The following is a 21,056-nucleotide window of genomic DNA, read 5'->3' as shown; positions in this document are numbered from 1 at the left end:
GAGCTCCTCCACCTCGCACACGGGGCTCGGCCTGTCAGGGCTCCGAATTAGGGGGTGAGGGAGACTCGGGAGCTGTCCTTGGCATCAGAGGTGGAGACGGGGCTGGCAAGGCTTTGTCAAAACACACCCCTACTTACAGCACCCTCTTACGCCTCTTGCTTCTCAAAATGGGTTCCTGGAGAGTGGGCATTGCCCGGGGCTTGTTAGGAATGCAGATGCTCAGGCTCACCCCAGACCTGCCGAAGAGGAATCTCCTTTTTAACAGGACCCCTGGGGGAGGAGGACGCACTTCAGACGGAGAAGCCCTATTCTCTGAAGCCAGGAAGGGCTGACACCCAGATCTCGTCTCAGTGCACAGGTGCAGATGATGACTGGGACCGCCCGCGCCCAAGGAGCCGCCCGGAGGGCCGGGGAGCCCTGCCGGAGGCCCTGCACTGGCCCTGGGCCTGAGCACCTGTGGGGCATCCCAGAAGCTGCCTCTTGCTGCAGGGTGGCTCTTCTTCCCCAGGTGGGGCAGGCCTGCCCCTCTATGACAGGCAAGGGCTGGATATTCTGAGGCCTCCCCAGAATCCATGGGTTTGGTCAGCCACATCTGGAAAGAGGGGACGAACACAGAACTACAAGAGACACACACAAGCAAGAAAAACCAGTGACTTCAGGGGAGGCCACGTAAGCGCCTGATGGAGAGGCTCATGTGCGGGTTCCAGCGGAGCCCACTGGCTGTGGGAGTGGTGGCTGCTGCTCTCTGCTGACCCCAACCTCGCTTCTGGATGCTCCTTGGATTCAGAGCGGCATGGTTAAATGCATCCTTTTTCAAAGGATCCTATGGGGTGAGCGTCATGGAGCCCATTTCAGTTGGGGACAACGAGGCTTAGAGTCAGTGGCTTGCTCGCACTGCACACGGGGGAGCAGGCAGACCAGGATTCAAACCCAGGACTGACCCTTAACCCTTGTACTCTGTTCTGCCTCCGGGTTAGAAATCACTTTCCCATCACCCAAGGAGGTTACTGTCAGAAGACAATCAGAATGGACCCAGGGATCAGGAGTGCAGAGCAGACCCACGAGAAACACCTTGGGACAAGACATGAGGCCGAGAACATTTGAAACTGGAGAGGTGGGGTCTCTGAGGGGAGGGGGGCTGGCATGTGCATGCGTCTGGGGGAGGGGGCAACTTTGGGCAGAGGCAGAGGGCGGCGGGAGAGGTGGTCACAAAGCACATCCCGCTGTTTTCCCCTCGGTGCCCTGGACTGGGCCATCCAAGGGCTCCCTCCCTCCCTGCATGGGTCAAGTCCATGGCCTAGCACACAGGGCGAGCTTGGCAGCGGGCAGCCCAAGTTCACCTAGGAGGAAGTCACCTGCATTCCCGGTTGGCGCTTTGTCAATGCTGGCTGCTTACAAGTCATACACCATCACCCCTACACCACCACATCTCAATGATCCCACTTCATTTATTACCAAAATATCACAGAATTCCAGTCATAGTTCACATACAGTGTTTAACACAAACCTGATACCTGTGGAAAGAACTAAGTATTCGGACAATCGAATGTTTGGAATCGTTAACACCCCAAACCATTATTACTCTGTACTCCAAAAATACGCTTTGAGAGCTTTGGAAACTGAATTAAAATGTCTACACAGCTATGAACAATTGTTTAATAAAACTTTTTCATGTTTCCATTACATGTAAATATATCAATTTGGCATCTCTATAAAAACTCTGAAAATGGTGCAAAAGTTTCATTCTCTTTGAGAAAGCCATTGACAAAAAATATTCACACTTCACTAAAATTTTGAAAAATGGTCTTCTTTCAAAGCTTCTTTATTAATCTGAAATCTTCTGGATTATCAAAATCTAGGTTTGCTTTTTCTTCCTAAAACACTAAAGAACATTTATTCACAAGGATAAAAAGGCAAATGGGGAAATGGAAAACTGAGAAGGGCTTTTTTTCCCCCTGAAAATAAAAAAAAAAATTAAAATAAAAAAAATAAGGCTAGTTACATAAGCATCCTCAAAATAACACAATGGGATTCATTTTATTGTTGACTTTTGGACAGCAGTGTCATACTTTATTGAAAACAAACCCATGTAAAAACAAAGTTAAAATGAAAAATGGTACCTGAAAAATAAATTATTTTATATAAAACAAATCAATAACTTAAAACACACTAATATACAAAATGTCTACTCATCTACTGTACAGCATGGGGACCAGTCAGTAAAGCTCCCCCCCAGAGCAAGTCATTGTAAACGGAACATTACATGGTAGGAGGTGGCCCCAACCAACAGATAAGCCTTCTCTTCCGGCAGAAGTGCAATCCAGTCCTCTCAAAGTCACAGCTCAGACCGTTGGGTAGCCTAACGTAGGTCCTGGCAGTGACTTACAAGTAAGTTTTCTTTTCTTAAAATGACCCAGTGGAAAAACTTAACTATGTCACCAAAAGGTCGTGGGAAAAATATACAATACAATCATTAGATGTCAGAGGCAAATGAAAAGGTTTGGAACCATGAACCCTGCCTGAGATCGGGATTCAGGTTCTCCTGCTATTGTGAGAAAGGGTCAATTATCAATGCCATTCCACAAAAAGCACTTGTGACTTGAGTTGGTGGCTGGCCTGGGAATCTGGTGAATAGGAGAGAGGTGCCTTAGGTCCTGGGAAGATGGGAAGAATTTCAGGTGGATAGCTAAGGTGGGGAATGAGGAAAAGAGGCCCTGGGCAGCTGACTCTTATTCTCTTTTACCCAACCTAGGAGGGCTGCAAAAAGCAGGGGGGGAAAATCAGGCTGAATCAGAAGTGAAATGGAACAGAGGGGTGATGCTAACTCCGACTTTCAAGTCCGAAGGCGGACTCAGGTCAGTCAGTGGCCCTGGTTTGGAGGCCAAGCAGGAGAAGTTATCGCCAATAATTCATCTACTTCTTTGATCCAGCTCGGAGGCAGCGACTCCTACAGCAGTGTGGTGCGGACCCTGGACGCTGGGCTTCCAGCACTAACACCAAGTGCAGACTCTCAAAGGTTAAGGCAGTTGCCCTTGGCAAGGGAAAGACTCACCTTCTGAACAAAGAAGGTCGAGCCCACCCAGCACCATCTGCCTCCACAGGAGAATCCCTGTCACAGGACGTGCGACGAGAGGACAGCCAGCAGAAAACCACAGCCTGGCACATCACATCAAAAAGCTAAACGGGGCAGAGCCAAGGGTGAAAAATGGGTAACTCAACCGGAACCAGGTTTGCAAGTTTGGAGCTGCTTAGCAAATACCTGTTAGGGGACGTTACACAGGCCAAAAGAGAGTTCAAGCAGAGCCTCTTTGGTATTTATGTACCAACCAAACTTCTGAGAAATTATCTACTCTTAATTCTTTTTCATCAAAATTCCCAAATAAAAGGAGAGCACTCATTTTGTGAAATACAAATATGATTGATCAGTGTAAAAATTAAAAAAAAACACGGTTTCTTTTGGATCATGACTTTTAAAAAACGGATCTTCCTTTTGCAAATAAGTCTAGAGAATATGTAATGAATTTTTCAGACACAGGGCCAGCATCTGGTACCTCAATGGGAGTGACAGCTGCTTTTCAGGAGGAACGTGTCAAAAGCGGATCCTTCCACACACCTGCAAATTGAAACTCCCCAAGAAACACAATGGGGTTTTCAGTTAGAAGGCTGTTCAAAGAGTGGCGACCACATAACATAAGAATTTTACTGAACTGAGGAACTTGAGGCAACTTTCAAAGGCTTGTATGTACTTTACATTTCCTTCTCAGCCTATCGTGCCAGCATCAGAATAATCAGTCTGGTTCAAATAAAAGGGAGGGGAGGGAAGAAGCTGCGGTGCTGGCTGCAAGCCCGGGGTCATTTCAGTTTACACTTATGACAATCCTCGCGAGCAGCCGAGCCCCAGCGAGGGCTGGCAGGAATACGTGTCAATGAGGAGGCTTACGGGTCGGTGTCTGAAGTGGGAGTCTCATCTCTGACAAGCTGTTGGCCTGAGGCTTGCATCCCGAAAGGCATATTGTTCCAGAAAAACATCCCTATCCCGCGGTGAAGAACGCTCTGGCGAGACACAGCGGGGACCCTCTTTGTGTTCTGGGCTCCAGGAGGAGGCACGTAAACTGGCTTTGACTCAGGATTTGGAAACTTCTGCTGGAGGGAGGAGATCCTGCATTGGCACAGGCCAACTTACGAGACAAAGCCTTAGGTATGAACTTTGCCTCTCGCGGGAAAACAACACTGGCAACATCTTAAATTTGGGAGGATAATGCAAGCAGCCGGCAGCCCCTCAATAAAGTATGAGGGTAACAGGACAGGGACAGGCAGCCTCACATTTTTCAAGGGCTTCTCAGAACACTGATCTGCTCTGGAGAAGGCTGCACCTATCGGCCATTTTTTCCCCCACTTAAATAAATAGATAAATAGATAAATAATGCCACAATTCCATGATATCGATAACTAAAACACAGCCTACCGTTACATGTTTTAGTCTCATGTGAAGGTTAAAAACTGCTGTACTAAGTTATCCTGTTTTTGATTCTCTCTGTACACGTTATTTATAAAAATCGAATCACGCTCCTGAGAAGCTGCCCGGAGTTCCGGCCCTGGCTACTTCTCAGGCCCTCTCTCGGCTCCCTAATGGCTCCCCATTTAAAAAACACCACCTGTGACTGCACATTCCTACATCACAGATTTGTAAATGCTTTGTTTTGAGGGAAGTATTTGTTTAAGATCTTATACATTCTCCCTGAATGCTGGGCCGTCTGTACCTCACCTAGCCAAAAAGAAAGAAAAGGTAAAATAAAAAACAAAACAAAATTTGAGCAAAACAAAATCAAATTTAATGGTCTTAAATGCAAAAGTAAAAACAAACAAAAAACACAAAAAAGCAAAAGAAAATTAACAGAACAGAACAACCCAAAATGTCAAAGCAGTTATGAAGAGAACTTTGAGGGTTAATCTTTAAAACTACAAATCAAAGGTTTTGTTTTTTTTTTTGTTAATAGATACTGGCAAGAAGTACTTTTCTGCTGAGTGTTCATACGAAAGCAAAATTTCAAAACAAAATCTGACTAAAATAGAAAAAGAGTCTAGCACTCATGAGAAGGGATGCGAGAAATACAATGCTCAAATGTTTCTGTGTTATTAAAAAATAGAGCTATCTTATGCATTCGAGCTATGTTAAATGCTCTTGGAAAGTGGAGAAATGACTGTGAACAGTATCTGGTGTGGGGGGCACCGTGCATGCAATGTGTGGGCAGGACTTCGGGATGTCAGAATAGCGACACATCTTCAGGCGTGCCTGGAGCTTAGATCTGACTCGGGAATATATGGAGTTTCCCTGAAACTCTTTGGTCCGTTCCCATTGGCGCCTGGCCTTACGAAACATGTTCTCGTGTCCTCCTCTGGAGAGCCTGGCCCGACGTGTGGCCCCCCTCCCCAATGGTGGCCCACGTCAGAAGGGCCCGAGGCCACTGCCAGGACCACTCGGCAGAGCCCGGGGCTGAGTGAGCAGGAGGTGGCATTGGGACCTGCTTGGGGAAGCAATTTCATGTCAACCAAAGCAGAAATCGCTTAAAATGTTGAAGCAGTTGAGAAAACGCACACTCAGCATCTGTCTAACATCTTTAGTTTAAAAACAAAAACTAAAAGGTCATTTCTATTTTTTTTTATCCAGTTTGTGGAGACACCGAATGAAACGAGTGTTAGACAGTCGTAGAAGTTAAAGCATGCTTCAGTTTCACCACCATCCCGAGGGACTGGTTAGTCAATGCAGTCTACTTAGATTTGTTTAATATATATTTTAAAGGAAATAACTTAAGAAACTTAAAATTGGTCTAACATTGTGGGATTTCAAACATTTGAACATGTCGGTTGCATCCCAGAGTATAAAAACCTTTTCACTTTTCATTTAGACTAAGACAAACACTTGTGAAAATTGGCGCAAAATGAGTTGTACACTAACAAAAAAGTTTCAACTTCTTCACTCTGAATTATCTATTCCGTACAAAAAAAGCATGAGCGAGTTATTTGTGGGACTTATTGGTTTTGAAAGAAACCTGTAAGATTTTGTCCCCCAGGCGGTAGCCGTTCAGACTTGCTATGGCCATCGCGGCTTCTTCATAGTTTGTCATGGTCACAAAACCAAACCCTTTGCACTTGTTGGTGTTGAAGTCGCGAATCACTTTCACATTGGTGACTGCGCCAAAGGGGCCAAACATCTGCCAGAGGATTCCCTCATCGGCATCTTGACCAAGGTTGTAGATGAAGATGCACCAGCCTGAAGACGCGTTGCCGGGGACATTGACACCAGAAAGCCCACTCATGTGATCTACACCCATAGGGGAGAACCTAGCAAACAGAGAGCACAGCATTCAGGTCAAGGGCAAGGTCAGCGTGGGCCGGCACAACAGTAATGGGGGTGGGCAGGGCCGGCTCAGGGCCTTCCCTCTCCTCCGCCAGGTAGAGATGCTCAAGGCTGGCACACCCCCGCCAGTCACAAACAGGATTTTTTTTTTTTTTTTAACTGAGAGGAATTCAGTATGGTGGTGGAGGGAGGGAGCTGACTGAGGACACACTTGCTGCCTGTAGAGGGTCCGAGCCTCAGCCGACTTCACTCAGTGATGGCCTGTCAGTGGCCTGGACATGGCTCCCTGCCAGGCTGGGAGTCCTGTTCATCATTCCTGAGCTTCCCACATTTTAAATAATGGAAACTTCTCCACCCTTTGAGGTGCTGTTACACCCTCAGATTGTCCCGGAGGAAACACTTCCGTGTGTGTGTGTGTCTGTGTGTGTGTGTAGGCCTGGATGTTTTTCTTCTCTTTTCCCACATTCTGTATCTGCCTCTGTCATGATTTGCCATCTCCAGGGGTTCACAGCCGCATAGTGTCTGGTTACTGTACGTCCCTGTGAAGGACCACTGCAGGGCACAAGGAATTCCTTTTCAAGGCTCTGGCCAACCTTCCGCTGCTGGCTCATAACATCCCAGAAGGGCCAGGGGCTGAACTGAGGGCTGTGACCTGCAAAGTCACTGAGCTTTACCAAAAATGTGGGATCCTTTCCAAAGCGACACTTTTAGTAACACTGAAACTAAGCCTTCTACCAATGTGTGGTCATTGCAATAGGATTAAAGGAGATGATAAAATTATTACTGAAGACATGTGGCCCTCTAGATGATTTCGATTAAAAAGTCACAGTCTTAGAGTCAATTTAAGAATATCTGAGCACGATGCAGCATCTGTGAAGCCACACAATGCAAACGGAGAAGTGTTACCTGCTCCAAAATAAAATCGGGCTTTGAGCTATGGGGCTGCTTCAGGGGAAAGCGGGTGCCTGCAAGGGCCATTAAATAGATGCACTCTCTTCATAGACGTGACCCCAGGCAGCGGGACCAGACCCCGAGGTGCAGCCCACTGACCCAGGGGTTGTGTTCAATGCAGATATGGAAGAATCAAGACGCATTATTGGCCATGGTTTTGACTTCAAGAAAATAATTTTAAACAGCGCACACCAGGATGTCTGAGTTGGTAAAATGACTCAGGTGGCTCGTCAGTGGTCCTGAGTCTGTCTGGGATGACAGTGAGACTACAACTGAAATGGGGGGTGGGGGTGGGAAAAGGCACCCAAGTATCTGTATGACATTAAGCCCAGCCAGTTTTCAATGAGAACTAGAAAGGGGTTCTGACTTTTCAAAGGACCTCATTTCCTCCAAGTTTTGTAGGATACCAAATATGGACCTGAGTCATTATAGTTAACCTAACTCTTTATGTAGCTATTATACTGCAAATAATCCAAGGTAATATTTTATTGCCTTTTATTCTCCTTATTAATTAACGTTAGCTGGTTTTTCCCCTGCTAGTTGGAAGATGATTTCTTTCATCATGACCATCAGGAAACCCACCCGATTCTTTTCTCTGATGGTACAAAAGGAGAACTAACCCTGCCTTTACCTGGGGGCTCTTCCAATGTGAAAGGAACTGATGGCAAACTCTGTCCTCTTCTGGGTTTCTCTTTCTCTTATTCTTATCTTAGTCTGCTTTCCCTCCCGCCTCTTCCACCTGCCTCTTCCTTCCATTTCTTTTTGCTGTTCCTCTGGCTGTCCAGATCCCTTCCCTATCTGACCAGCAGTTCTGCTCCTCTGGTCTCTTCTTTCTTTTCTGTTCCTCATTGCTGTGAACAAGGTCCCCTCCTCCTCCTACAATCTTCCCTAGTTTTCCAGTTATCGAGTAACTCAATAAACACTGCCATCCATACATCCCACCCAATTAGCAGGCAGGTGGACTGTGTTACCTGACTTCCATAACTGGATTTAGCTTGCTTCTGTCCAAAGACACTTCCCCTGTCTTTGTCTTTGAACTAGAAGAGCCAGATTTGGAAGCTGACCTAGTTGAGAACTCTGGATTGCTGGGCTGTGAGAATGATACCTCGTAAAATGGCATCTGTGGAAATGGGTAGGGTTTTACCCAACCTCACTGCTTAACACAAAGATGGGAAACCTGACAAGTCACAGAGAAAAATCCTTAACATAGCTGAGATAAGCCCTGATGCCACTTCTTGAGGTTTTGACCGCCCCCTCCAAAAAAAAAGAAAGGAATAAAAAGTCCCTAAATTGAGATCTCCGTGATTTGTGAGGTGGTAACACACCTGATTTTGGAGTCCAAGTTACTGACTCAAATTGTCCCCATTAAACTAGATCCTGGCAACTAGAATCATTTTCAACAGGGAAAGACTAAGGAATATGGGAAAACTGTTTGCCTCTAGGACAGAAGATATATAATACCGAGATACCAAAATAACGCCACAAAGTAGGTATACGACAACTGGTTGCCTTAGGGCTCCTGGTCAAATGTCTAAAACCTGTTTACAAACGCTGGAAAGAGAACAGCTTCCACTTAAGGCATACCTAAGGCTGCATCTTCTATCTCACGGATGCAGAGTGATCTTTTAAACTCACCGCTCCACCCTGCCGTCACTAGAAACCACAGCCTGGAGCGCTATGCACTCATTCACCTGGTAGCTGGCGGGAGCTGGCACCATCTTTTTGATTCCAATTAAAGACAACACTCTGATGGAAAGACATAGCTTTCATACAGATACCTTTGTGATGGAGGTGGGGAGATGGAGACACGAAATGATTCTGAGTGCACCCTTCTGATGTGATCAGCCTGGCATGCCTAGCGCTTTCTGCTGCGTGCCATCACCCAGCCAGCAGGGCTCTCTCTGCACAGCTTTAGAATCACGGCCAGCCAAGTGGCAAGAGGCTGGGCAGGTAGGTGAGAGCGCCGCCCTCCTCACCCACCTGAATCTCTGTGCCTGGTGATGAACGGGGCCTCCGAACCGTCTAGCTGGCGAGTGGTACAGCTGGGAGAGCAGCGCCACGTTTTTGTTCTGGTTGGGATTGGCTGCGAACTTCACTGTAATGGGCTCGGAGGAACCTGGGGGTTTATGACCATTGAAACTGGTAATTGCCTCTTCTGCCTCCGACCGTTTGTCAAACCGGATAAACGCAACCCCTCTGGACAAACCTTTTTAACAAACCAACAAAAATGGAGTTAGGGGGAAAAAAATGCAAGGATTTTTAAAACTGAAAAGCAAAAATCAAGTCAGTCAGTCTACTGTGGTTCAAACTGGATGTTCAGTTAATGAGAAAAACAAAAATTAAATCTAAATATGGAAACAAATGAACAAATTAAATAAAATAATGACTAATAAAAGATTCAGGTTTTAGACTTTCTTCTGAGTTTCTTGGTGCCAAAAGGAATTTTGGGGACACACAATCCAAACAGATACCCCAGAACCTCTTTCTCAAAAGAAACCACATCAGAAGTGATTACCTCTGCTGTCACTATTTCAACGCCAGATGCCCACTGCAGAGGACGTGCTAGAGGTGGGAGGTAGCAACCAGGGCTGGGTCTGAGGAATTCTCCCTGGGCCCGGCCCTCCCTCCCAGCGTGTCCGAGGAGTAGATGTGCCTCCGAGGGCCTGCAGTGAACAAGGAGCGACGGTGGCCTCATCGCCCAGCCCGGCCTTTGCAGCCTGCTGCCTGCCCAGCTGGCCTGACAGTTCCTGGCTATGCGGTGCCCAGCTCAGTCTTCTCCTTCATCCCATGAGGGCGTGGAGTCCCAGTAACCAAGCCTCACCCCGACAGCTCACTCCCGCCACCATCATTTCACTCACCACTGTAAGGTCCCAGGACCTCCTGCTGTGGGCCCCAAACTGCCCTCTGAATCAATTGAAGTCACTCCCTCTCTCCTCCCACACTGCCCAGGCATACACAACAGTGCTGACTGCCCCCGACAGCCCCTGGCAGGTTAGGAGTCCCTGCCTTGGGCCTGCTCTGTACCAGGTCCTGTTACTGCGTGGGAAGGGCCTGGGCCCCCTGGGGAGGGCCTCTTCTGTGACCTAGACCAAGGCACCTGTAGGTAAGCCCTGAACCCCCCGACAGAGCAGGAACATGGCCGGGACCAGGCTGCCTGAGACCCAACAAACGCCCAGCTGCTAAAGGCAGTGTCTGATCGGTTGGCACAAGTGTGAGACCCGAGCAAACCAGGTGGGAGAGGACTCAGCCGCCCCCACCCCCATCAGTCCATATTCTGGGTCTTGGGGGATGGTGAGGAGACCTTGGCCTTTGAAGAACTCAAGGAATGGGGTGAGGATGGGGCGAGGGGATGCAGAGCCCCGAAAGAGCCTGGCTCCTTCTCCTGAGAAGAAGAAACAGGGGCTCACAAGTGTGAAGGTCCAAGTGTAGTGGCAAGCTGATGGCGAGCGCCAGTCTGAGGGTGACGTTTCTGGTTAGCGTCACAGGCGTAACTGGTAGGGTGGCTGCAGTCGATGGCCCTATCCTAGACACTCTCGTCTCACCTGCCTGTCACAGGCTATTGTAAGTCACATTCTCTTCTCTAGATGAAGGCTTTCAGCACTCGGTGCATGACAGTTATCAAAGCAGGACAGCCCAGAATCTTGGGCCACGCTGGACATCCCCATTCGGCTCCCACATTCCAGCACCTTTCCTCACCATTTCCCACAAGGTCCCACCGACTGCCCCCATGGTAGGCACGGGGTGTGGGTCTCCCTGGCTGGCCCAGAAGCCGCGGAGGGGCATGGAGAGATTCAGGTACATCAGTGGGGTGCTGAAATGACAAGTATCACTGCAAGGCACGGGCGCCCCCTCCGGGCCTGACTTGGACGTGACACCGTGGGCCCCATTCAAGCACACAGACCCTTGGGCCAAGGATTCTTTGTTTACAACTGTAACAGATGTGGACACCCCATGCTGGGCCCTAAAGCACACATCCCAACTCTCCAACTGGGAAGCTCCCAGCATCAGGCAACCCCCACCCCACCCCAGCACGGCGCCCTGGGAAATCGCACAGTAGCTCCTAGTGGCCTTGAGGCTGCCCCCACCCTGGCTCCATGACTCTAATTTAAACAGAAATTTAAAATGCACACAGCCAGAGACACTCACTGAATTAGTGAGACGTGACCTAGCAATTTACATGTGTGCCAGGAAGTTCTAGAACTTGAGCTTATCATTCAAGTTCAGTTCAGAAGAACTGAAAACGCTGTTTTTATTCCCCCTTAAGTGGCACAAAGTGCAGCTTAGACACATGAAGTCAGAACGAAGCCTGAGGACCATACGACAGGAAGTCGGAGCTGGCTGGCTCCTACGGAAGCTGCCTGCAGGGGACGGTTTTACTCGAATCATACAGACCTCGCAATCATGCAGAGAAGTGTGTGCAAGTGTGATTTCCATTTGGTTTTGTGACTTTCCAGTGAAAACCGCCAAAGTACAATGAAGAAAACCCAAAAAAGGGAAAAGAATGTTATTTAATGTAAGAGAACGTAAACTGACTAAATTATTTGGTGAATGTACTGTTTGAAGATGGCTCTGTGTTTTCTTTCCCTCTAGTGTTTTTCAGGATTAAGTTCAGAGACCAATAAATGGCACAATCCCCAAATGAGTAAACTATGACGTTCACAACCAGATGGATAAAGAAGCAAATACATTTTTAAAAATTAAATACCATCAGCTCAGGATATCAAGGTTTCTTAATAGAGCTTCCCCATTTCTTCCACACTAAAAAGCACATCATATGAAGGCAAACCTGACATGCAAACCTGCCTGCCATGCCGTTCTCTGTCCTGGCCCCTGTGGGCTCCATGGGGTCCCAGCAGAGGGGCCCTGGGTGGGGGGTTGGCCTCCTCTGAAGCAGAAGGAAGAAGGGAAGCCCACAGCCCCAGGGGGCTCACCTTTCTACTCTCTTAATTCTGCACCGCAGGTGGGAAGCAGGGCTGGGGGAGGGAGCCTCTGGGACACCCCCTCATCTCTCCCTTCCCTCCACCTCCCTCCTGTGCTCCTCCAAGGATGCTAAGACAGACAGAGCTGTGGGATGGAGGCTCCAGTCCCTTCGCTCAAGTGGCAGAGGCTGGCAGGGAGGCCTGATGGAGAGGGAGAGTCCCGTGAACCACCCTAAGGTCACAGCTGAGCCTGGTGGCAACCCTGAGCGGCCCCCAACACTCTAGGAGATAGAAGCCTTGCAGAGGGACAGGAGGCAAAATGCCCGGCAAATGGCTGAGGGGAGCTGTCTACAGAAGTGACCCCCGTTGGGATGGTGGCAGGGGGTGTGTCCTCAAGGTGGCTGGGCTCCAACTCCAGAGTGCTGGGCTCCAATCGGCAATGCTAGACAGAGACCAACAGAGGAAAGCAGGCCCTGTGCGCTCTAGAAAACCAGGACCACGGACGCGGAATGTGGACCGGCACTGTCACCCCCTCTGGGTCCCTGGGCGCCCACTCCATGCTCCCACGCAGGTGGGGCTGGGAATAAAACGTGCATGACCAGCTGACCACTTGTTCTCTCGACCGGCATTTGAAGGTAAGTAAGGGGGTTTAGGGAGCACAGGAAACTATTCTGGTGCAGGCAGGGTGGTTTATGCCAAGTACATGGTGTCCTCACCCAACGCACATACCCAGCCCGAGTGAAGGGGCAGACTGAAGGAGGCGGCATGGGTGGGGTAGTGTCCACGTCCCTCTAGCACAGCCTGGTGTCGGAACAGCTGTCTGCACCAGGCTACAGGGATACCCAGAGCTCCCATGAAATGCCAGTGACCTGTGCCTTCAGACCACACTCCAGAAGGCCCTTCTTCTCAGGCGCCTGGGGGATGTAAGCTGTCCACTCTGTCAAGGTCAGGCCCCAGCATGCAACAATCTGAGCTTCCACAGCTGGGGCAGAAGAAGGGAGAGCTGGGGACAAGGCTGCCCTCTCCAGAGCACACAGCTCAGAAATGTGGGAAAATGTGGTGACCCCGCCCACCTGTTCTCTGGGGACTGCTGTGCAGAGGGAAGGTCACCTAGGAGCTGTGACTTCCTGTGACCTAACTACCCAGTGTTAGTTTTAATACCACAGCCAGGGGATGGGTGACCTTTATGTCGGAAGAACATAAAAATCAACTGCAGACAATTCCACCAGCTTCACTGAGAAATGTGGGCAAGAAGCTCCCTTGCTTGTTTGTTAGCAGATTCCCAATCCTGGTGAGGACAGAAGCGAGGATTTCTAAAGTGGCCATGGCCTGAGCTCACCATTTCCCAGACGGAGCCATGCACAGGGCTTGACAAGGGCTCCGGACCCCGGCCTCCTGCCCACTGGGGGCTGCTTCCAGGGTGCGTGTGGGCCCTCACCTCAGTTGTGCCTGACTAAGCAGCTAACAAGTGTCCTGAACTGAGATGACCTGAGAGGGGTCGGGACGGTCAGCAAGAGGAATTCACTGGCTTTGAGCTTTGTGAGCTTTGGATGTGCTACTCGAAGGGGGGCATCTAAATAATCAGAAACCGTCACCGTGTAGCTTCGGGCAATAAAAAGGACTCCAGACCAGGAGTAAAGCCTGTCCCATCACACACCGTCTGCCTGCAATAAGGACAGAAACAAACCCTTGAACCCTGTTCACAGGCCATGCTGGGACACTGGGGCCTATGGGAAGGTGCCAAATGTTGTTTTCACATAAAATGCCAGCTGGACACAGGGGTTACTTTCATGCCCCTTTTCCTCCCCAGCCTCACAAAACCAATGCCAATGTCATCTCATTTCGATTCTGCCCTCATTGGTAGAACAACTAATGACGTTTAAAATCCAACACGATCTGTCTTCCCTAGAAAACCAGGCCCCCAGCCTAGAGGAAAACCTTGCTGCATGTCCCCGACCACCCACTGTACCTGTGGTCTGGTCCACAAGGACCCGGGAGTTGATGATTCGCCCAAACCGAGAGAACATGTCCTCCACATCCTTCTGGGTCATGGTCCTGGGCAGCCCGCTGATGTACAGGTTGGCATCTTTGATGACCTCTGAGCTCGGACGAGCATACGACACCTTGAAGACAAAACCGCTTTCTGAGGTTAGGGCAGGTGTGTGGCCAAAGCATGGAGGGAGGGTGTTCAATTTGGGGGTGAGCAAAAGCCAGCCTCTGGCTGAAGATCACACAAACACTCATCCCCTGTGGCAGCACATGCTGGCAGCTCCCCACGGGTCAGGCAGTGAGCCGACACCCGGCAGCATTTTCTCACCTGGTCCTCACATCCCAGTGAGGGCAACATTATTCCTGTTTTACAAAGTGAGTGACCGAGGGCCCAAAGCCGGTTGGTGGCAGGGCAGAGACCCAAGCCTGCTACCTATCCTCTGCCCATGGCCTTATGCCCCTCTGATGCACTGGGCTGAGAACAGGACCTGGCCCTGCCTGAGGAGCCTGAGGGACAGTGGGCAAGCTGGGTGCTGCTGGGAATTTGGCATCCGCCTGCCAACAGATAAGCTCACTACAGGAGTCCCGAGTTCCACACTCAACTGTTCAGTATTAAATGACTCCAGGTCATTTGGGCTTATGTTTTGCACTCAAAGAAAGCCTGAGAGGCTTCTGTTGTGCCTTAGATAAAGTAGCATGTGCCTATGCTAGAGGTAGCAAGGGAAGCTACGCAAGTCACGGTGACAGCTGTGGACACTGTAGGCCAGAAGGAAAGATGGGACCAAGGCCACACTCATGCTGGGCAGCGTCCTGGGGGGCAGGCCTCAGTCACAGCCCACGGAGTCAGAACTGAGTCAGGAGGCGGGGAGACAGGGCGGGAGGAAGCAGAGAACAGTGTGCTCTGGTGGTGAGGACAGGGACCTGTGCAGAACTTTCTCTGAGGGTCACAAACTGGTGTGACGAGGAGCCTGAGACCGTAACACAGGAGCAAACATGACCTCCTGGTGTCACGGGGCAGCACAAGAGCATGGACTACGGGTGAGTCCTCACCCCAATGCTCAGGCCCGCCAGGGAGGCAGGGGCGTGGTTCTACGTGCCAAGAACACACACGCCTGGCTCCACAAGGGCCCGGAATTTGTCTGATTTGTTCACTGTCTGGAACATAGTAGGAGCTCCATAAACATTTGCTAAATGGATGTTGAATGAACTGGCTGTGATCGGACAGGAAGGGTGATGCTGCTGATGCCACCCCCGCAATCGGCCAGGCGTGAGCAGGAGGGCAGGGCGTGGCAGCGGGGCTGCGTGAGGACGGGAAGGTCACGTCCAGTAGCTGAGACAGGCAGGAGAGGCCTGCGGAGGAGGCTGCTTGTGAGCCAGCGCACCCAGGGACACCCGGGGCGGGGAGGGGGCCGTCTCCTCGGGGGGTGGGGGGCTCCCTTTACTGGTAGGGCTGAGGAAGCCATGAGCCACGGCGTGAAGCCTGGGTGGTAACCACCCCACACACACCTGACACGCGTGCCTCAACGTGGAGCAGACAGGAGGCTCCCAGATGCCCCGGAAGCACGAGTGTGCTAACAGTGCCCTGGACAGACCCCAGCCTGGGACAGGGAGGAACGAGATGGTGCTCATCACGCTTTACCTTAATGGTTTTGGACTGGAGCCGCAGGCCGTTCAGTGTGTTTATTGCTCTCTCTGCGTCCTTTGCAGTCACATAGTTCACAAAGCCATAGCCCAAGCTGTGTCCTGTGGGAGAACACGTGCACACTGGTAAACCAACAAGAGACACCTTGAGAGCCAGGGGATGAACAGGGCTATGTCTGACTGGGCTCGGAAGGACAAGTCAGAGAAAAGACAAAGAACATACACAGGAACCAGGACCTTGGGAAGCGGGGTTAGAGATCAATGGTTACAATCCATATCACTGGTTTATCTGTTAAATTTCTTCGGCACACTTGTAAAATTTCTGCAAAGAACAAATATTACTTTCGCAATTAAAAAGTTATTTAAAAAGAAACATTTGTGCTACTACTGCCTGCATCCTGGGGAACCCATCACCAAACAATGACAATGATTGATCCCACTGGTGGTGGCCATTCTGCGGGGTTCCGAGGGGGCGAGTCTGGGAGAGGGAAGATGGTCACAAGTGCAGACAGGCGGATGGGGAGCGCCCGATGACGGAGGACCAGCCCTGTGTCCAGGCATCTCCAGTTCCATCCTGAGCAGGGAGGCTTGCTGGGCTCTGGCGCCACCCAGCGTCGGTTCCTCTTACTTTCCCAAATCTGCGACCTAGCTGGGGAGCGCAGGAGAGGCCAGCACTCCCAGAAGTCCCAGTGCCCCAGGGAAGCCAGACCAGCAGCCCGAACTGCCTTCACTGCCCTGGCCAAGCTTCCAGGGCTCCCCTCGGCAGTGGCGCCCGCTCTGATGGCATCATTGGCTGAAGTCTGTGGGTGTTGTAAGGGATGCCTGAGTTCTTCCCAAAGAAAATCAAGGTTACAGGTAGCGTTGTCCCTGCCCCTCCTTTGTGAAACTTCTACAAGTGGCTGGAGTGACCACCAACTGGATATCCTGGAGGGACCCAGCACAGCAGGCGGAGGGCTGTGGGTTCCCAGGAGGCCACAGAGGAGCAAAGGCTGAGGGTCAGAGGCAGAAGGAGCCTTCCCCCTTCACTGCAGGGGAGGGGTAGGAGGAGGCACAGAGAGAACCAGCAACATGCCCACAGCTGACCCATGCACATACCACATTAGGGGCAGGCACCCACAGCACGTCGGGTACTGCTTGGGCAGACAGAGCTGTGCATGAGACCCACCCTCATGGAGCTTTGTCAGCAGAGGGTGACAACAAGCAGCTAAAAACCGTGACCAGGCCTTGAGTCACACAGAGGTGGAGACCCTCAGGGCAGCTGGGCCGGCTCAGCCCACCGTGCCAGGGGAACCCAGACCCATTTCGGTGACAATGAATCCAGAACCCGGAGGACAGCCTAACCCAGTTTTGCCACTTAAAAAGACAAACAAAACATAACTTTATTTTTTAGATTTGAAGACAAATTACAAAGATAACAGAGCTCCTATATACCCCACACGCAGTTTCCCATTACTAACATCTTACACTAGAATGGATGGAAATGAACCAGCAGTGACACTATTAAATGCAGTCCACACTTGATTCCGATCGCCTTAGTTGTCCCCTCACGGCCTTTTCTGTCCCGGACGCCATCCAGGAGCCCACGTGATAGTTCATCATCATGTCTCCTTAGACTCCTCTTGGCTGGGACAGTTTCTCAGACTTTCCTTACTTGTGACAGGTGACCTTGACAGTTTGGAAGAGGGCTGGTCAGGAATGCTGTAGAATTCTCCTCAGTCTGGATCCGTCAGATGTTTTTGGTTCCCAACCCCACTCCATCCATCTCTCACCGTGCTCAGGCCAAGGAGCCTGGCCAATCCAGCCCCGCCCCAGATAGGCTCCCCTGTCTCTCTGCTTGGCACCACCCGCATTCAGGTCTCCTTAAGGCCAATGCTGACCCTCGAGCACCCGTCTTCTTCGCTGCTGGTGCCTCAGAAGCTCTAAGAAGCTGGGGAAACCAGACACCCACGAGGTCTCACTCCAGGCCCTGTTCCTGTATCTTCACTTGCAGCTGCTTCCTCTTGGCATATAAACATGGGCCTTGCCCCACCGTGCCCAGTGGCCCTGGCAGGCCCCCCCCACGGTGGTCACAGCTGACCACCGGCACCGCCCTCACCAAGGCCATCCATGACCCTTGGGTGCTGCCCCCCAGTTTCAGGATACAGCTCCCTGAGTTCTCAGCAGTGCCCAGTGCTGACCAGCTCGAGGTGCCACCTCCTCCAGGATGTGACACTAATGCCAGGTTTTCTTCTCCCCAGCTATCCCTCCTCAGACTTGTCCTCTACTCGTTTCATCAAGATGGTCCCCAGGTTCTGCCTTTGGTCCTTGTTTCCATCATACACTCTTTCTGGGTGACCTCTGACCACCTATATGCTCACATGCCAATGTCACTCAGGAAGTCACACACCCTCAGACGGCTACCGCCTCCCTTCCCTGGTCCTGCCCCCACTCATTCTCAATTTGCCCACACATTTTAACTGAGCACCTGGTAACTGTCAGATCCCGGGCCAGGATGGTGTGTGTGTGTGTTGGTGAGGATCAGAAAGAAGGAAGCTCGAGTCTTAATGAAACTCACATCCCAGTGGGCAAGTCGGACAACCAACCAGCAAGCAAGGAACGAAAAGACCACTGCACAGGTGCGATGAGGAGATTCCTGTGGTGAGAGACGGGCAGGACGGGCCCACAGTAGGCTGGGCAGCCAGGAGCATCCTGTGAGGTGATATCTGCAGCAAGACCGAGGGATGGCTGGCCGTGAACATTTCTGACAGAAGGTCAATGCCAAGTCTGAGCCAGAGACGACTGGTGTGTTCCAGGAAATGAAAGGCAGCCAGCGCGGCTGCACGATGGGGGAATAGGCCAGAGGGGACTGCTGGGTGGAGAGTGGACGCAGTGGGCTGAGTGGGCAGGGCCCTGTGGGGAGTCTGTGAGCTTGACCAGGTGTGAGATGAGGGTAGTGTGCATCTGGGAGTGGGCGGCGGAAGGAAGACCCATGGAGAAGACCTGCAGATGGGCCGACGCGGAGGGAGTGCCAGGGCGCAGCTCCCGGCCAGCACTCCTGGGCTGGGCTGGGCCTTCTGGGGGCGGGTGTCTGCATACCCCCATCCCCGGGGCTGGCTCTGTCCCCTCAGTCTGTTCTACCCTCTGTGGTGGGCACCTGTGTGCAGTAGGAGGGAAGGCAGGGGAGAAACAAGGGGGAGCCCCTGGTTTTCACCCAACTGATGAGGCCATAGGCCAACGTGCTTAACAGTGCCAAGCACCTACCTCCACTCTCGCTCCCTCTCACCTTCAGCTGCTCACGACGATCACCAGGGCAGCGTCTAACCAATGACGACTGCTGAGGCCACATCCCAGAGCAATGAAATTGGCATGGATGTGGGGAGGTGCAGGAAAGGTATCACAGGGGCTTCAGTAGGTTTGAAAGCTCCCCAGGATTCCAGTGTGCCCAGGTTGAGAGGTGATGCTGGAAGTGCATGCGGGGAGCCCCAGTGGGGTACAGAGGAGTCCCAGGCGTCTAGTGGAAGGCCCTTACTTCCCAAAACAACCCCCAAGTTCCTCTTTCTCTAATAGGGTCCACAAGTCATGTGGGGACCCAGGATATCGGCAGGCGTGGGAATCTACCCTTCGAAGCCCCTTCCGATCCCCTAGGGCCAATGAGCCTGCTAGACTCAGGGCCATGAAGGCAGGTCAGGTGCTGCCCCTTCCCCCTTTCGGGCAATGGGAGACCAGCCCCAAATGAGGTAAGCCTGAGGCCTGGCCCTGAGCTCTGACGGGGGAGCAGGGGTGCTCAGGGGCAGAGCTCTGGCAGGACAGGGATCCTGCACAGGCTGCTGGGGCTCGAGGGGGGCAGGGCCTGCCTGGAGTCGGGTCTGGGGATGGGAGCCACTAGAGCCCCTGGAGAGGAGAAGTAGAGGAGAGCGGAGGCGTGGAAGATAAGGGAAAGAAAGAAAGAGGGAGAAGGGACAGGGATAAAGAACAAGTAAACCCTAAGTCTGAGGACAAAGGATGTCCCAGAGGCCAGCACCACCCCCAGCTCTCACTTCCCCACATTGTAGGAAGTGTGACCCCCCCGCCTTCTGGCCACAGGCCAGTGCTTCTCAGCTCTCTTTCTCTGACTTGCCTGGACCACAGCATTGCCCTCCCTCCAGGAAGGTTAAACCACAGATGTTCAAACACCTGGCCTGGCTGATTCAGGGTCTGGGTGGGGCCCCTAGACTTGTTTCTACCCATAGTAGCCAGCTGCTGCTGCTGGTCAGGGGCCAGCACCCCAAGAACCACTGCCTGGAGAAAAGCAAGGCTGCCTCAGCGAGGAGCACTCTTCACGCCATGTTGGGCAACCCTGGACAAGGGCTCTTCCGTTTCCAAACATACCTCCTCTCTCTCTGGGAGAGGGTTAAAACCAAGAGCTGATTCCACAGCATTTCATCGTACGTTTGCAGACCACAGCAGCCAGATGTACTGTTTTAATCCCTTAGTGTTTCTCAAGTTAACCTGGGGTACACGACGGAGGGTGGTGAGCGCCCTATGGATGAGGTCTGCTACGTGAGCGGGCAGATACAGTCAAGCTCTTCCTTTAAAGGTCTATGGGGGCTCACGGGAAGATTTCACTGAGGGAGCCACTGGGTATTAGGGGGATGAGTGAACTAATTAGGCAATAAGTAAGAAACAGCAACGGCTGCAGAAGAAAGAAAATGAGCCAAGGACAAGAAGGGTATTTTATAAGAGTATAATAGCCAGTAAGTATGTGAAAACAGATCAACTTTCCTAGAAATGCAAATTACTACCAGGATCAGATGTCGTTTTTCACTTAGGCTGGCAAAGATGAGAAACCCTGCCCACCTAGGGAATGGCATGGCCAGGAGGGAACCGAATTTAAACTGGACCCCGCCCTCGTCCCCACCCAGGAGGGCAAGTTGGCTATACGGGTCAGGGTTTTTAGAAAGTACAGCAGTACCGCCTTATCCTCAGGGGACACATTCCAAGACCTCCAGTGGATGCCTGAAACCACGAGTAGTACCGGACCCTATATATACTGTTTTGTCCTATGCATACACACCTTTTACTTAAAGGAACCACTTTCCAGCTTCTTTTTGGCAAATCTGAATTGTCAGCATCACTACTCTTGCGCTCTGGGGCCACTATGAAGTAAAATAAGGGGGACTTACACACAAGCACTGCGAGACTGTGACAGCTGATCTGATGATGGAGACGGCTACTGAGTG

General features: G+C 51.3%; 1 protein-coding gene across 1 annotated transcript in view; it reads right to left on the bottom strand.

The window, feature by feature from the left end:
• Positions 1 to 2,035: 2,035 nt before the first annotated feature.
• Positions 2,036 to 21,056, bottom strand: part of ELAVL1 (ELAV like RNA binding protein 1) — a 36,171-nt gene continuing 17,150 nt past the window's right edge. The window contains exons 3-6 of the mRNA XM_074337720.2: positions 15,857 to 15,960; positions 14,198 to 14,351; positions 9,290 to 9,515; positions 2,036 to 6,342 (exon numbers count right to left, since the gene is read on the bottom strand). Coding sequence (XP_074193821.1) covers positions 6,018 to 6,342; positions 9,290 to 9,515; positions 14,198 to 14,351; positions 15,857 to 15,960 — 809 coding nt within the window. The 3' untranslated portion in view covers positions 2,036 to 6,017. The remainder of the gene's footprint in view (positions 6,343 to 9,289; positions 9,516 to 14,197; positions 14,352 to 15,856; positions 15,961 to 21,056) is intronic.

The sequence above is a fragment of the Rhinolophus sinicus genome, chromosome 15 (assembly GCF_057876585.1).
Source record: "Rhinolophus sinicus isolate RSI-liver-muscle chromosome 15, RSI-T2T, whole genome shotgun sequence".
Lineage (NCBI taxonomy): Eukaryota > Metazoa > Chordata > Mammalia > Chiroptera > Rhinolophidae > Rhinolophus > Rhinolophus sinicus.
The sequence above is the reverse complement of the archived record's forward strand: the minus strand, read 5'-3'. Positions and strand labels throughout refer to the sequence as shown.